General features: G+C 40.7%; 1 protein-coding gene across 1 annotated transcript; it reads left to right on the top strand.

Annotated features, from left to right (window-relative positions):
• The first annotated feature begins 9329 nt into the window (after positions 1-9329).
• LOC121051653 lies at positions 9330-14092 on the top strand. Its single transcript, XM_040514455.1, has 8 exons — positions 9330-9933; positions 10466-12154; positions 12225-12284; positions 12358-12653; positions 12740-12805; positions 12879-13007; positions 13085-13243; positions 13318-14092. The coding sequence occupies exons 2-8, from the start codon at positions 10504-10506 to the stop codon at positions 13960-13962; spliced, it is 3006 nt and encodes a 1001-aa protein (XP_040370389.1). The 5' UTR covers positions 9330-9933; positions 10466-10503; the 3' UTR covers positions 13963-14092.
• Positions 14093-18116: the final 4024 nt, after the last annotated feature.

Raw genomic sequence — 18116 nt, 5'->3', positions numbered from 1 at the left:
TAATTTGAATATGGAATTCCCAGGAGTTGGAATCCGAATATGGAATTCCCAGGAGTTGGAATCGAGAACCCTTAGTGAAACTGCAATGGACGAGATTTCTATCGGGGAAAAACAATTTTTATTAGCATTGATTGGTTACCACAAGAAATTGCTGCCCCTGCAACTCATTCCGACTCACTCTTTAAGAAGGTAAGAACCCAGAAAGTATTGAAGAAACTCCATACACCAATAGCTAACACTTCGATAACATTGGGGGGGGAGGTGTAAGGGACTAGAAGAAGGTATGCGGGGGGTGTGTAGAGGTGTGAGGGCCTGGTCATCATAATCACCATCATCATGAAGATGCTGGGGGAGGCGTTTGAAATTTCATATCCACCAAAGTTACTAATACCGTACTTTTGGCTCTGGTCTCCACCATAAAACTCCCGACTACTACCAACTTTTTGGTCCAATCAAAGAGAGATACATGCAATTGTTTAATGTTGGTGAGATATGAGTTTCAATGTTAGGTCAAGCCTTTCTTTCACCAAGTAAGTTACCAAAAAAGTCCATATCACATCATCATTTCCTCCACAAGAAGACCTTGGCTCATGTCTGAGAAAAGACCATTGCTTGAGACACTAAGGGCTATATTGGCGGGACTTCAGCCGGACTACAGCTTCAGAAAAAGGTGTGCGGGTGGTGGAGGGCTGATAATGGATGAGATTTCTACCGGGGAAAAATAGTTTTTAGGATTAAATTCTGCTTACTACCCTGTACTTTAATGGGTTTGTCAGTTCAGTCCCTACACTTCTAATTTAATCATAAAAGTCTTTGCACTCTCCAATTTCATCAAATTGATCCAATCCGTCACCACTCCGTCAATTTTTGCTATTAAAATGCTGACGTGGGACTTCTCATAGGGAAAATTCTCAAACTACCCATCGCTAGGCAGCCCACCAACGCGTTAATGTTGTGAATGCAGATGGGTAGTTTGGGAATTTTCAGCAAAAATTGATGGAGTGGTGACAAATTGGATCAATTTGATGAAATTGGAGAGTGCAAGGACTTTTCTAATTAAATTACAAATGCAGGGACTGAACTGATGAACCCTTAGAAGTACAGAGTAGTAAGCAGAATTTTTTCCTAGTTTTTATTAGCATTGATTGGTTACCTTAAGAAATTACTGCCGCTGCAACTCATTCCGACTCACTCTTCAAGAAGGCAAGAACCCTGAAAGTCTTGAAGAAACTCCATACACCAATAACTAGCACTCTGATAACATTGGGGGGGAGGGGACTAGAAGAAGGTGTGCGGGGGGTGTGGAGAGGTGTAGGGGGCTGGTTATCATCATCATCATCCTCATAATCACCATCATCATGAAGGTGTTGGGAGAGGCGTTTGAAATTTCATATCCACCAAAGTTACTGCTATCGTACTTTTGGCTCTGGTCGCCACCATACGAATCCCGACTACTACCAGCTTTTTAGTACAATCAAAAAGAGATACATGCAATTGTTTAATGTTTGGTGAGATATGAGATATTAGTTTCAATGTCATATCAAGCCTTTATTTTGCCAAGTTATTAGAAAAGTCTAGATCACATCATCATTTCCTCCACAAGTGACCCTAAACTCTAAAAACGAACTTTAATTTCAGAGCGAGGCATCACTCTAAAATTTCAGAGCAAGGTTAGAGTTTAGGGTCACTTTTTGGTCTCATATCCACATCTCCACCGTTCAGTTTTTAGGTACTAATATATAGATCATCTATGTAAAATTTTAGCCAAATTGATGATCTTTAAGGTATCTACATCACTTAAACCAGTGGAAGAATTGAATCTGTTCAATCTGAACCGTACTAGCTTTAAGGCTATCAGTGCCTTAACGACCATCAATTTGGCTGAAATTTTGCAGAGATGATAGATACATTAGTACCTAAAAACTGAACGGTCGAGATGTAAATATGCGACCAAAAAGTTATCCTAAATCCTAACCTCGCTCTGAAGTTTCAGAGCGAGCAAGGCTTCGCTTTGGATAGGATATATTTATGTGTGTGTGTGTGTGTGAACAACTACAAAGAGAAGCTTCTAACAATACCACTACCAAATTGATCTAAATTAAAGGCAGTAAGGGCAAGGAGAGGAAGCATGTCCTTCCAAATTCATGAGGTCCGATCTTCATGGCCAAGGAAAGTAATCGCGTCGGCAATAAAGTTCGCCTCACGGAAAATGTGCTTGAAATAAATGCTCTCAAAGTTATGAATAATAGCTTGAATATCTCTGACCAAAGCTCTAATACGCCGAGGGTCAACTTCTTGTTGATGGAGTCGATGATTAGCTTTGAATCTCCCTTAACAAGGGTTTTAGAACACCTGATGTCCAAATCTTGAAATAAATAATCTTTGACAGCACTGCATTCCGTAATAATCACATTAGAGTGGCAAATCTTCCAGGAACTAGATAGGGGCTCCATTAGAATCTCTAATGACAAAGCCATCAGCAGCCTTCTTCTTGTTTATGACAGAACCATCAAAATTTAATTTAGAGAAATACTCCAGGGGTGGGGACCAGCGAATGAGAAAGGAAGAGCAACTTGGACTCTTCAAGATGACCTAGTTATGAGCTCTGTAGTTGCCATCAATAGTAGCAGCAGAATGAACAACAGAAGATGGGGAAAGAGGAACACTTTTGAAGATGAGATTGTTCCTTGCTTCCCAAATTTTCAGCAAATATGTAACCAATTTTCAGCATCAGATTTAGGGAAGTCCTTCTTAAACCAAGAGATAAAACAATTTTCAAAATCATGAATAAAAGAAGTATCCACGCCAGCAAGATTCCAAATACTTGAGGCAAAGGGGCTAAAAAAAATAAATGGTTTAAATCTTCCATCCTAGAGCCACATAAGGCATAAGAAGAATCAACGTTATTAGGATCATGACCAATTCTTGCCCTAGTTTTCAATCTTCCTCCAGCAAGAAGCCAAGAGAAAATCTTGACTTAAGGAGGGATATTAAGATGCCAGATTGCATTCAAAACATTAACATTTGAAAAAGCAGATGTTGGATCACACTGGAGCCAGGTTGCAGATTTAATGGAAAAATTTCCATCACCAGCCGGGCCCCATACAAATTCATATTTTATTACAGTAGAAGGAATAAGAACACTTATTATATAGCTAACAGTGTCATGATCCAAATGAGTAGATAACTTGTTAATATTCCAATAGCCATTGGCAATATCGTCACAAACATTTTCAGCTAAATTTATCAAATATCGTACTAATATCAATAAGATTGATGATAGGAAAAGGAAAGGCCCAATTAATAAAAGTCCAAAATTTATTATCTTTACCATCACCAACAATTCCTAAAATATTGATTCAAATACAAATGTCCTTTTCTTAAAATATATGTGATTGGTAAAAAAAAATTCTTGCAGACCACATAGTTATATCCAAATGACCAAATCTATATTCTCCAGTAAATCTTCCATCAATTAAATTGTACAAACAATCACAAGGTACATATTCCAATAGCATAGTCAAGGTTTCGTTATCCATCACAGTACGTAAACATCTCTAAGAAACGAAACCAAGTACAAGGCAAAACATGTGGAACACTTAGGCCTCGTTTGGTTGTTAGAAAGGAAATTGGTTACTTGGTGTTTCCCATGAGCATGGGAAAGAAAATTTCCCACTAGTTTCTCTACAAATGTTTGGAAACACCGGGAAAGTAATCGCAAAATTTATTTTACTTTCCTTTTCGATGTTTGGTTTGTGCATGAATAGGAAAGTAGGTAACATCAAATATTCAATTATATCTTTATTATCAAAACATAAACAATTCAAGATTCAAAAGTTTCTTGGATAATTTGGTAATAACAACTATTAGAATAATCTTTAGAGTAGATAATTAATGTGCAATTAATGCAGGGAAAGTATTAGGGAAAACAAATCTCATGGGGTGTGGGGGGATCCATTTTCCCCCTATTTTCACTTCATGCAAGAAAGTTGTTCATTTCCTTGGGTGTGCCAAACACAGGAAAGGACCAACTTTCCTTTCCCAACCTTTCCATTCAGCGAACCAAACGAGGCCTTAAAGTCATCACTAGTTAAAGAAGATGCAAGAAATTCCCGCTCGCAACAAATTTCAGATGACACAGATTTTATAAAAGCCTCACTTCTTCTGAAGAACCTTGGTATGAGCCTACTTTACATTAAAACCACTAATTAGCAAGTCAAAACTAGCTCACATATTATACATCAATTACCATATTAGCAAGTCAAAACCAATACTTTCTATATGCTTGAGTTCCCTTGGGGGCAGATAGCTTTCATAGTAAAGGAATTATTAAACATTAACTGATTAATATGATACCAAAAAATGGGATTAAAAAGAGTTCTTGCTCTGGCCATGGAGTTGTTGCTCTTAAACAAAAATGATTATACCCGAATCAACCATGCCATATCCATGCTTACAGTAAATAGAAATACTACCAAGCTAAATAAGTTTTAAATAAGTTCATTCTTTGTTAAAAGACAGACTCAAACACTTATCATCTTTATTAGGTTCACAAAAAATGGAGATGCATGTAAAGATTAATGTTTGTAATGGATACATAATGATGAGGGTACTAATTAATGACGAAATCAAAATAAATAGAAGATACAAAACCAAGTCAATAATATTTGAAGAATAACAGCATCATATACCCATTCATACATCTTCCAATTAAGCCTATTACGAGCATCCAAACTACGTATACTGGAACTAGCCAACTATAAAGTATACTGCTTTTTTGGAAAAATAGATCCCACAAGTGATGAGAACCATGAAGCTTCAATTTGCCCAGAATCCATATTCATACATGTAAAGCTATAATCGATTCTCACTATCTCCATAATTGATCAAAGGAAAACATATTTGACCAATTCGGAAAAGATTTTATTTTTAACTCAGTTCAAACCATGCCAAATTAATAAAATGTAATTTTACAATCAAATCTGCAACTTGGACCCAAAATGAGGGATATTAAGACCACCCGCTCTATTTAAGAAAATTTGGACTTTGAAGCTACCCACTAAACTAAAAGCATTTTCTTGGCTTTTATCATAGGAAGATTGCAGACTAGAGGAAGGCTTACTACATTTATTCCAAACAAAAATCAATATTGTGCCCCAAATTAAGCAATAAGCACTGAAGATATTTAAGGCTCCTATTCTCATATTAGAGGGATATTCATAATATGATTGTTTACAACATAATGATGCTTCCCTTGCACATCAAGGCTATCATTTCCTTGTATTGTGTAATTTTCTACACTGTTTGCTCTTACAGTAGGTCTCTTTGTCTTCTGAATGTTAGCCTAAAACATTACACAAATGCTATTATTATCCATACTCAAAGAAACCAAACTATATATATATAAAGTGAAGAAAAACAAGTATTTACGTAATCTGACAAATACACAATAACAAAATGCAGCATAGGCAGCTCCTACTAGTGTTACCTAAAGAAGTACAGAGCAATTAATTTATGCATCATTGTATGAATCATAAATTATATCTCATAATCTAATATTGTTATTCACCTCTAAAAAAAACTATATAAATCCCTTATCAATACATATCCACTATACCCATTATCATCAGTAAATAAATGTCCACTCACATTAAAATTTAAGTCCAAGAACTATACTTAAAACTACCATTTGTCTAAAGGAGAAGCCTTTGTACTACTATTCTTTAGAGTTTCCACTACTATTTTTTGTCTAAAGGAATATCAAATTTCAACAATGATTACCATTTTTCACTAATCTAGCATGAGAGTTTACAATGAATTTGACAAATATCATCAATAAGTATCTTCTAATATCAATACTAATTTAAATCCATATGATAAAAGCAAAAACTAATAGTCTTCATGATCTGATTATCGATCACATCACATAAAACCACTTCACATTTGCTAATAAATTTCAAGTTTAATATTTTCCGATCCACACTATATAAACCCATTGTGAGCGAACTTTCAAATGAATTCTAGAGTTCATACATGTCATCCCATTGTCTTCTCATTTCATTTCATAGTCCCTTTATATAGGGAGAGAATTACAATGGAAATATCAATTACAATGATGACATTAAATGATGATTGATCTGTAATTAATGCTGATTGATGGTATTGGTAATTCCTTGATTCTCTCTTCGTTAGTCACTTTGACGAAGGCACTTATTCTGCTTTTCCTTTAACACTCCCCCTTGTGCCAAGTTAAAGATGAAATGGTGCATGAGTTATTGTCTCACTAAAAACCTTCCCAAGTAACAATAAAAACACTGTGGGACAAAAAATACACCTTAGTTGAAGGAAAATAGCACAACCCACCTTTTACATTTAGGCCATGTTTGGTTGACTGGAAAGGAAATGAATCACTTTCCTTTCCTTTGGGAAAGTGTTTCCGGAGGGGGGAGGGAACCAAATTCCTCCACTTTTTCCTTTCCTTTGGGAAAGTGTTTCCCTTCCTTGGCTGTCCCCAAACGCAGGAAAGGAAAGTATTTCCTTTCCCAATGCCCACTTTCCGGGAAACAAACATGGCCTTAAGGATGACATTGTGTGTTAGACTCCCCCTGATGTCTACACCTCCCCCTGATCCTTACATTAATCAAGAGAGCTTCGAAAGTCTTCGCATTCCTATGCTTTTCACATATTTCTCAAATATGGCCTTAGGCAATGATTTGGTGAATAAATATGCCACGTTCTCCTCCAACCGTACTTGATTCACTTGAATTTTGAGAAGAACCTGTTGTTGCTGATTGTAGAAAAACTTTGGCGATATGTGTTTTGTGTTATCACCCTTGATATAACCTAGCTTCATCTATTCGATGCAAGCTACATTATCTTCATAAATGCAAGTAGGCTATTCAGTGGTAGAACTCAAACCACTATTCCCTCGAATATGTGTAATGATAGCTCTTAACCATATACACTCACGAACCGCCTCATGTCGAGCAATGATCTTTGAGTGGTTCGAGGAGGTAGCCACAAGGGTTTGCTTGGTTAATTTCCAAGATATCGCCGTGTTCCCAATGGTAAATACATAACCAGTTTGGGAACGACCTTTATGTGGGTCAGCGAGGTACCCAGCATCAGTAAAACCAACCAAAACATCATTTGGGGTTTCCGTGTAGTGAGTAGCGCTTTCGCCATCAACATTTCGTTTAGGGATTACAGTTTCATCTGTGGTTCATCTTGTCTCTCTGTAGGGAAAGAACAGTCCCAAGTCAATGGTTCATTTTAGGTATCAGAAAATATTCTTGATACCATTCCAGTGACGCTGTGATGGTGTTGAGCTCAATCTAGCTAATAAGTTGTTTGCCTCAAAATCGTCTCGGCCGAAACGAGAGCCGAGGGACTTGTGGTTGAATCGTCCTTCTGAAATTGCGCGGGCGTGCCAACTCGCGGCCGAATGGCCAAGCGAGGTTTCTGATTTGAATGGTGCGTGATCTGACTTCTTTCAAATGATTGTAAGCCGAGGAAAGGAACCCTCTCAGCCTTTAGGTTCTGATGCCTCTGTTGCAAGGACTTCGGTTAGGCGTCAATCCTGACCGGGATCTTCTATCACACTCACTTCTTGGGTAAACTCAAAGGTTCGGGTGACAAATGAGAGATCTATTGGGTGAAGATACTCGCAAATCACGGTAAAGACGAAGGTGAAGTGGATTCGCTTGTCAAAACGTTGTGAGATGATATGTGTGTGAACGACTAATCGCATCAATCCAATCCGGACTGGCCGAAAGAGATCAATGGATGATAACTCTATGTTACGAACTACTCCTAAGTGCGAAAAGTAAAGTGCATATAAAATAAAGAACAAGAAAGTAAAATGCTTGAATGTAACGACTGAAATAAAAGTAAGAAACTAAAAATGAAAACAAGTAATGAAAGTTGAATAGAAGGCAAAGTACCTATGAAAGAGTAAGAGAAAAGTTTGAGTAAAAGTTGTATATTGATTTGTTTGTGTGGTGCAGGACCCTTTACAATGAGTTACAATGTGCTATATATACAAGTCAAAAACCCTAGCTAACTTGTCCTCCAAGACGTAGAATTGAAGTAGGATTCTCCTTCCTTCTAGGATTGATTCGTCTCATAAAATCCTGACTTGGCTAATATCTGAAATCTTCACAATCGAGATCTATAATTGATTCGAACTCCTTCCTTGCGAGGATTCTTCAGTTGATATTGTTGCCTAAACTTGGCCAAACACTTTTAATTCTCATTTCGGCCCACATGCATAACCACCCTTTTGAACTCGGACTAAACCAAACATATGGCTGCATGGTCCAACTCACTGATTTTTTGGGTCGTCCGTTCCTAAAACCTCAAATCAAGCTGGGTGACCGACCGACACTTTTCCCTCGATTGTATGATTTATGGCTGCATGGTCCAACTCACTGATTTTTTGGGTCGTCCGTTCCTAAAACCTCAAATCAAGCTGGGTGATCGACCGACACTTTTTCTCGGTTGTATGACTTCACAAACTATTTGCCCGAATGGATGCCAAACTCAGCCTCGCTTCTTCCCAACATGGTTATACACGAGAGTGGCTAAATTTAGGTCCAAACATTGCCCCCCCAGTCTCATAAGCTTTGGCTGTCAAACCAAGTGGTTGTGAGACTTGAATAAAAATGGAATAACTTTTTTTTTTTTTTTTGGTTGAGCAACCCGAACTCTTGAAACTCGGCCTCGACATGCAAAAGCTTGAAAGACTTGGCCGATATATCCTAGGTTTGGAATTTGGTCAGGTTGTCTGGGATAAGAAAAATCACTCGGCCATGATATACTACTCGGTTCAAGGTTACTACTCGGCCAGGACTTATCTTTCGGTCATGTTTTACAGACTCCAAAATTTGGCTGAGGCGTCGTGAATTATGTGAGACTCAGCCAACATTCTTACCGACAAAACAAAACCCAGTCAAATCGTCCATACCCTGTGAGCTTGGTCGAGAGGATCGACATTTAAACCTTTGGCCGAGGTACCTAAAGAAGAAAGAAAACAAAATTGACCTAGATTTCTAACTTCTTGGTCATGATTGGCGAAGAAAACTGAGCTCAACCAATACTTTAGACTTGGCTGAGACATCTGGGATGAAAAGTTTCGACCGAGGTAATCTAATTTGAGGCAAAACAGGCAATCAACACCAAGGCTCGAGATCTCAAACGTGTCAGCTGGGGTAGTCTTCACAAACTTTGCAAGATGGTCCATTATGACCAAGGCCTCCCATAACTTTGACCAGAGCTTCCCAGACATGTGCATGACTATTCAAACATGATTATATATATAATTATATAACCATGATTATAGCACACTGATCATGATTGTAATTATAATTATATTAATGATTATATATACAAATATATAACCATGATTATAGCACGCTGATCATGATTGCAACTATAATTATTTAAAATAATTACATACCCACATGTGCCATTAGATTGCTTGGGATGTGTGCCCGCTAGCTTGCACGAAACATTGAAAAAAGTGGAGAGACCACTTTGTATTCACATTGGCTTCTGAAAACCCATCGTCTTCTCAGATCCACTTTTCAAAATCCCTTTGAGCACTTCCAGTTTCCCATCTTTGTGTTCATGCATCCCTGTTATAAAAGTATATCACTGTGGGTAGAATAGGTTCTGGGCACTGATATGAGAGATTGAATAGGTCCTGGGCACTGATATGAGATTCATCTTCGACGCTGAAGCATTGAAAGCTTCAACTAAGTGTCGCCACGTAGTTTGACGACAACGAACTCCGTGATGGGTTAACGCAGGCGAACTGCAGAGTGGGTTGCGATTTAGGTTCAACTTCCCCAGCGGTCTTGCGAGCGTGGTTGATGGAGATGAGCAGCTTAACTGGGTTGATTTGACAAGAAAGAGCTGGAAACACTTGGGGAGGTAATTTGTCTAAATTTTCTGCTCTTGACTATGTGTGAGTTAAGCTGAGAATTAGCATAATTGCGGCCTCTAGAGTTTTGGAAAGCATTCATGTTCCCCCTGCATCACGTCTAACAAAATTTTGGGTAAACCATCGTTTTGCTGAATTTGTCTTGATGGAATCCTGGGGATCTATACAACATGCTTGCGTCTGATGAGTAGTGTACACTTTGGACTTGTCATTTAAACCCCCAGATTATGATTCAAACCTTATTAATCAAGAGCTTGAAAAGTCAAAGCTCTTTAATTATTGGTTAACCCCTGTTGGCAACTTTCCAAAACTTGGAATGCTTTCTGTTATTTTCTTTGCAACATTGATTGCTGTATTGAGATGCCACTGAAGGTCCAGTCCTCAACTAAATATAATAATTATCTCTTGCATTGTTACTCTGCTTCTGCTTTCCTGTTGACAATCAAAATTTGTAGATTCTTGGTTTCTGCGTCGAAAATAGATCGAAATCTGTCATGCACTGATTCTATGATTTATTTGTAGGTTTGAATAAACTCCACCGTTGCCAAACAAAATTTTCCATGGCCGATGATACATCAGAAACCGAAACGGGGCTAGAGGACAGCGAAGCAACAAAAGCACAATTGGCTGTAATGAAAGCACAATTGGCCGAATTCTCAACCAAATTTGAAGCTGCTTTTAGTGCTACTATGGAAAAACTCCAAAGCTCTATGATATGTCGGTTGGCGAAGAACAAGGAACCGCGAAGAGAGTGTGTATTAGGACCCCATTACAGCTTGGGTATGCCGCCGGCCATCAACGAGGTTCTAGAAAACTCGTTGGTGGACACATCTTGCTTGACCGGCGGAGCTAGCTGGTCTAGTTGGAACACAAATTCTAAACAGCCAGGGAGTTGGCCGAAATCGACACCCGAGTGGAAGAAATGGGTGCCACGGATGGAGCACTTTTTCGGCTGCTCATGGAAAAAATTTGGTATCTATGATAGCATTAAAACGTCCGAGCAAGAGATCTACATGGACCGGCCTCTTCTTGCCGCTGCCTTGTGTTTTTGGTCATCTGCTACTAACACCATGGACCTGCCGCTTGGGCCAATGAGTCCAACCTTGCTAGATATGGCCGCAATATTTGGTTTTCGGCCGAATGGAGAAGAGATATGTGCCTTAGCTGACCTTCCTTCCTCTTTTCATGCTAGCCTGAAACCAAAAGTGAACAAGGACGACAAGAAAGCCAAACAAAAAGCTGATGCCAAAGCAAGGAAGTTGCTTAACTATAGCACTTTCTACGCCGAACATGCAATTGCCGAGGATGTGTCCACTGTTGAGAGGCACGAACCAACGCAACATGAGCATGCCGCTTTCCTCCTCTATTGGTTATGCAAATACGTGTTTTGCACGAAGTCGAACAAGTGCTTGTTCGAGTTTGCTGGTATTGCGGAGGCCCTTAGCTTGGGTAAACCTTTAGCCCTTGGTCCGTTTGTCCTTGCCTATCTTTACCATACTTTGCGTAATGTAGTGACCAACGATATGACACTGGATGTTGGAGGGCCATTATGGATGTTCCAGGTATGGGTGCAAACTTACTTTCGTCAGCTTCGACCAAGTCATCCTTTTGATTCCACCGTGATTCTCGGCCGCCAAATCATCTCTCTTGGTCCTCATGCACATTCGGTAGTAGAATGCTTTGCTTTCTTCCTTTCAAAAAAGAGCATGACCAAGGAAGAGTTTGCCATATGTTATAGCCGAGACTATCCTTCTTGTCTTGCATTAAACATAACGAGACCATGGGAGAGGTCTTTGGACTTGTCAGTACTTCTACCTTGGGGGAGCATTCTCATTTCTCGAGACATAAACTATGGTCTCAAGGGTACACTGGGTCGGCCAGGGGTTGAGGTTTATCTTCCAAACTTTGTTGCGCGTCAGCTTGGCTTCATACAAAGTTGTCCAGCCTTCTTTCTAATGTCCCGGAATCGTTTTTCTTCATGGAGAGGTGGGTTTACAGACACTGCACATTGTTCGGCCGTCACTCTTTATTATCAGACTCAGTTTGGCAACTTTGAGAGATCCGGCCTGAGCGCCCGCGAACCTGATCATAGAGCAACTCCGACTTTCCAAACTTGGTGGTCAACATTTATCAAGAAGAAATTTGGAGAAGACTTGCGGACAACTGAGCGTATTGCCTTGTATGGATTCCCGGGCTTGTTCACCAACAAGGGTGAGTAATCTCAACCAAACAACTTCCTTTGATCTCAAATACCTTTCTAACGTTATGCTTTGTGTTCTAGGCAATGGCAAGAAGAAGCCACCGGTTGCCAAGTCGAAATCCAAAGAAATGTCCAAGGAAGGTAAATCCCAACTCATTGTCCTACAATCGCTAATTTCTTTAATTGCTAAATTTGTTTTTTTTTTATCTTTCAGAGCAAACCTCAAAGAAACGAGGATTAAAGTCGGGAAGAGCTCTGCCTACCAAGAAGGTAAAGAAGTCACCTGACGTGGTGGAGAGTTCGGTCACGAATCTGGCTGACATTATGGTTAGTGAAGACATAATTTTCGAGGGTGATATGGATAATAGCCAAAATGCCCTAGCTGAAAATCACATCACGTCTGGAGCTGAGGATGCGGCCGAAACTAGTGATGCCTCAAACAACAACACGGGCTCGGCCGATAGCGAAGGTTCGCCTGATAAAGCACAGTCAGAAAACTTTGAGCATGAGGTAGGTTCATGATTTAAAGTTGTGTGTTTCTCTCGTCTTGGTTATATGAATTGTGCCGGGCTAAGTGACTTTCTTTATCTTGGTAGAGAGATGGCCGCATTGATCACTCTTCGCATCCTCCTGAAAGCTCCATGGTTGAAATTGACATGGATGTAAGTTTCTCATAACCCCTTCTTGGATTGTATTTCTTGCTTGTTTGTGATTGTTGATTCTCCTCTTTTGCAGGACTTGGGTGAGAACCAGCTTCCTAATATCGACCAACTACTCGCAAACTCAGCTAACCTTGCTAAGGATGCGGAAGACATTAGTGTACTTGGTCGAGAGGCATTGCCTAATCACCAAACACTTGTCCCGGTAAGATATTTCAATCCGGCTTGGTATGCATCGCTCCTATATTCTAGAAACAAATTGAACCTTTACTGTTTGTGCAGGTACGAGGAACTCAAAGCAGTTCAACCTTGGAGCTGGTTCTTCTCAATCCAACTGAGCTAAATCCTTCTATGTCCGGAATGCTTACCTCCCCTCTTACTGAAAGGATGCCTCGAAATGATCAAGCTATCATTTGCGCCCCATCATCGGCTGAGCCTGTGGTGAGTGACTCAACAACTTCAGGATTTGTTCGTCCTAGCTGAAATAAATCAATCTACCCTTTTTTTTTTTTTAGGATCAAACAACAGGCGATCTTGGTATGGAGTTACTTCAATTTCTCGATACGCTAGACAACAATGCGAGCCCGATGGAGGAAAAGCTTGAAACGACCGAAACCAAGAAGGCACTTGAATCGGTCAGACAATTTTTGGGTTGTGATACTAGAGCAGTAACCGAGGCTAGTTTTCTTGCTTTCAAGGAGGCGGTTGAAGTACTTATTTCAGCCAACCATTTATCTCAAGTAGAAGCTTATGAAGTTCATGCCCTTTTGTCCCGTGCAAATTTTAGTCTCTCTCCCTACCTAGAAGCCCAAAAAGAGTTCGAAACCGGCGAGAAGTCAATGAGTGAGTATAAAGACATTCGCCAGTCTACTGATCTTGGCCAACTTCATAAGTTGAAGACTTCTTTGGATGAGGGAAGGCAAAAAGTGCGTGATCTGAAAAAGCAATTGGTCGAAGCTGAAGAGCAAGTCAAAATCACTTCGGCCTCCATCCGAACCATTGTTCCTCAACAAGATCTCACTAGGTATAGCTTGATTTTGTCATCGGTCAAGTCGTACAACAAGAAGAAATGCATCTTGAAGCGAAAGGTCGACCAAGGTATGGAAGACTTGGAAAAGGTTAAGGAAGTTCTTCGGTCTCTTCTACCCTCTGACAAGTAGTTATAGTGGGATTTGGTATTCATCTCGGCTTATATTTTGTACATGGTCCTAGGACCATAACTCAGCCGGTTGCCTTAATTTTGTAAAGTCTAACCGACCTTATTTGTAGGACTCACATTCTACAACCGGTTGATCATTCGGCCGCTATTTTGTCAATGGATTTAGCCTCTTTGACTTCATATATTTCGGCCAACCAGGTTTTAATACTTGTTTTGCATCTTATTTTGAGCTTGGTTAAACCAACATCTTTAGCTTGGCTGACCCTCCTATTCACCTTGGCTAAATTTACCTTAGTTGATTCGGCCGACATATTTAACTCGGCCAAATGAATTACTTGATTCTGGACAATACAATTTTGGTTGATTCGGCCAACACTTCATCTTTAACTTTGACCGACAAAATAAAAGTAAATTCCAACAGCGTAAATGAAGGGATGTCAAGAGACACTTAAACGTTGTTTATGCAAAAATATACAACATAACATAGGCGGCCGAGTTTACAAGTCTAATATTCGGCCTATGTTCCCTAGGTGGTACACTATAATTCTTGCTCCGTCATCTCCCAGGTAGTGGGGTAATATTTCTTGAGGAACTGCCCGTTGATAGGCATTGCATGCGGCTCTCCATCTTGATCTCTCAGTTGATATGCACCTTTTCCTAATACTTGATTGATGATAAACGGGCCTTCCCACCTTGGCGACCATTTTCCGAAACGTTTATCTTTAGTTCCGATAGGCAAAACGGCTTTCCAAACTAAATCTTCCTCAGCAAATGACTTAGACTTAACTTGTTTGTTGTATGCACGGGCCACAGCCTTTTTCTGTGCTTCCATTCTGTTGTAAGCGTCCATTCGCTCTTGGTCAAGTTCTTCAAGTTCCTGGATCATTGCCTGAGTGTAGTCGTCAGCTACCATCTCATTTTGAGCAGCGAATCTAAGTGATTTCAATTTTACCTCAACAGGTAACATAGCATCATGCCCATATGTTAGTGCAAAAGGCGTTGTCCCTGTGGCTGTATGTTTGGACGTCCGAAAAGCCCACAAGGTCTCTGATAACAGATTGTGCCAATCTCTGGGATTCTCTTGAACCATCTTCTTAAGTATATTTATAATGCCTTTATTACTGGCTTCGGCCTGACCATTTGCTTGGGCATAGTAAGGTGTCGAGTGAGTCAACTTGATACCCAGACTATTTGTGAGTTCATGCATTGCTTCGGCTATGAAAACCGAACCCCTGTCAGCCGTTATGGTTTCAGGTATCCCAAACCTGTGTATAATGTTTTCCTCCACAAATTTGATCACTGTCTGACTAGAAATAGTAACGTATGGTTTTGCCTCTACCCATTTAGTGAAATAATCAGTGGCAACCAAAATCCATACGTGTTGTTTTGATGATGGTGGTCTAATACTCCCTATAATATCCATGGCCCAACCTCGAAACGGCCATGGCTTAACGATTGGATGGAGGACGTCGGCCGGAACTCTTTGCACAGGCGCATGAATTTGACATTTCTTGCAGCTCTTTGCGAATTCAATGCAATCCTTTAGAATTGTTGGCCAGTAGAAGCCGTGCCTTCGAATTAACCACCTCATTTTGATTCCGGCCTGATGTGCACCACATATCCCCTCGTGGACATCTTTCATGACTTCCAAAGTCTCTTGCCCCCCTATACAAAGAAGGAGTAGATCATCGGAGCTTTTGCGGTACACTGCTTCGTTGTATATAACGAAATGTCCAGCCAAGTACTGAGTCTTCCGGTCATGATTACCGTGAGGATTTTTGTGGAACTTGATAATGGGGAGTCTCCAATCATCTGGCTCGATGTCGATAACAAAAACATCCTCTGAGACTCCTCTCTCTTCTAAAGCTGGGAGGGTACGTTTGGCAATCTTGATGACTCGGGAGTCGTCTCCTTCGGGGATCCGTAACCCGGAAGCTAATTGGGCCATCTCATTGGCCTCCATGTTCTGTCCCTTTGGGAGATGGGCGAAAGAGATTCGATCGAACGTGTTGGCGAGCTGGTCAGCCAAAGCGTGATAGGATAAAAGTCCCCAGCTTGTGCATTTGAATTCCTTATTCATTTGGTTAATGACCAGTTGAGAATCCCCGAACACCAGAACTCGCCGTGCTCCCATCTCTTGGAGAATCTCCAAACCAACAATAAGAGCTTCATATTCTGCCTGATTGTTTGTGCATGTAAAGTCTAGTTGGAAAGCGAACTGGAACTTTTGTCCCTCAGGCGTTTCAATGACAACACCAGCTCCTGCGGAAAATTTGGTACTAGACCCATCAAAATACATGGTCTAGTGGTTATTGGTCATGGAAGCCACATATATGATCCCAATATCAACCTCCTCAGCTCCCTCAAACTCGGTCGAAGGGTGATGAGCAAGAAAGTCAGCCAATGCTTGACCCTTGACTGACTTTTGAGACACATATTGAAACGTGAACTCAGACAACGCCATGGTCCATTTTCCAATTCAGCCTCGTATGATAGGCCGAGTCAGCATATACTTTACTAAATCGGTCTTGGATATGACTTGGACGACCGAGGGTAACATGTAGTGCCGAAGCCTGATGGCTGAAAAGAATAATGCAAGACAAAGCCTCTCAATAGGCGTGTACCGAGTTTCCACATCGGTGAGGATCCGACTCAAGTAATGAACAGCACATTCCTTGCCATTGTCGTTATCTTGCGCTAGTAGGCTTCCTATTGAGTTATCTGATGCCGATATGTATAACTTCAAAGGTCTTCCACGTACTGGGGGTACCAAGACGGGTGGGTTTGATAAGTATTGCTTAAGTAGGTCGAATGCCGCTTGCTGTTCTGTTTTCCAAACAAACTCATCTTCGGCCTTGATTCTCAAAAGTGAAGAAAATGGCTGAATTTTGCCGGCCGAGTTAGAGATGAAGCGCCTTAGAAAATTTACTTTTCCCAGGAATGACTGGAGTTCCTTCTTCGTGCTAGGAGCAGGTGCATCCATAATTGCCTTGGCTTTATTTTTGTCGATTTCAATTCCTTTTTTATGAACTACAAAACCAAGGAACATACCCGTCGATACTCCAAAAAGACATTTGTCAAGATTCATTTTTAGTTTGTGAGCTCGCATCCGTACGAATGTCTGTCGATGGTCGGCCAAATGATTTTGCTTCTTAGCCGACTTTACCACAATGTCATCAATGTATACTTCGACTGTGTGACCAATTAGATCGTGAAAGATCATATTCATGGCCCTTTGATAGGTTGCTCCAGCGTTTTTGAGTCCAAATGGCATAACTAGCCACTCAAATGTTCCTATTGCGCCTGGGCATCTAAACGCCGTTTTGTGAACATCCTCCTCAGCTATAAAAATTTGGTTGTAGCCAGCGTGCCCGTCCATGAAAGAAAGAATTTCATGTTTGGCCGCACCATCCACGAGCAAGTCGGCCACGGGCATTGGGTACTCATCCTTGGGTGTGGCCAAGTTTAGATTTCTAAAATCAACACATATGCGCATTTTGCCATTCTTTTTTCTTACTGGCACAATATTGGATAACCATTCAACATACCTGGCCGTTCGAATGAATCCGACCTTTAATAAACGTTCCATTTCTTCTTTAATTTCAGGCAAAACCTCGGCGGCACATCGCCGAGGAGGTTGCTTGTAAGGCTTACAATGGGACTGTATAGGCAACCTATGTTCTACTATACTTCTATCTAAACCAGGCATTTCATGGTAACTCCATGCAAAACAATCTTGAAACTCAATCAGCAGAGCCTTCAAGTCTTCCTTCAACTTGGGTGGCAGGAGCTTGCTGATCCTGACTATCCGAGGCTCCTCGGTGGTCCCTAAATTCAGGTCTTCTAGTGCGTCTTGAGTTTCAGTAAGGTCGTCTTCCAACTCGGCCGGTGCAGGGCCGATGTCTTCTAGCTTCAGTTCATCCTCTGGTGCTCCTTCTGTGATAAATTCTAGTAAATTCATGGCCGAATCACTCTGAAGAGAGTTTTCGGCCCAATGGGCCAGCAGTTTCCTCATTGTTGATTCAACCGCGGCCAATGGTGTCTCCTTCTCTAGGCCACTATCCATGGATTATGGGATCAAATAGGTCCGCCAATGCTGGCCGCTCCGAGTCCTCGTGGACTTTCTCGGCGCCTAGGGCCAGTGCTCTTCGCATG

This window comes from Rosa chinensis, chromosome 1, assembly GCF_002994745.2.
Source record: "Rosa chinensis cultivar Old Blush chromosome 1, RchiOBHm-V2, whole genome shotgun sequence".
Classification (NCBI taxonomy): domain Eukaryota; kingdom Viridiplantae; phylum Streptophyta; class Magnoliopsida; order Rosales; family Rosaceae; genus Rosa; species Rosa chinensis.
Note: the sequence above shows the minus strand (reverse complement) of the source record. Positions and strands in the feature narration are given on the sequence as shown.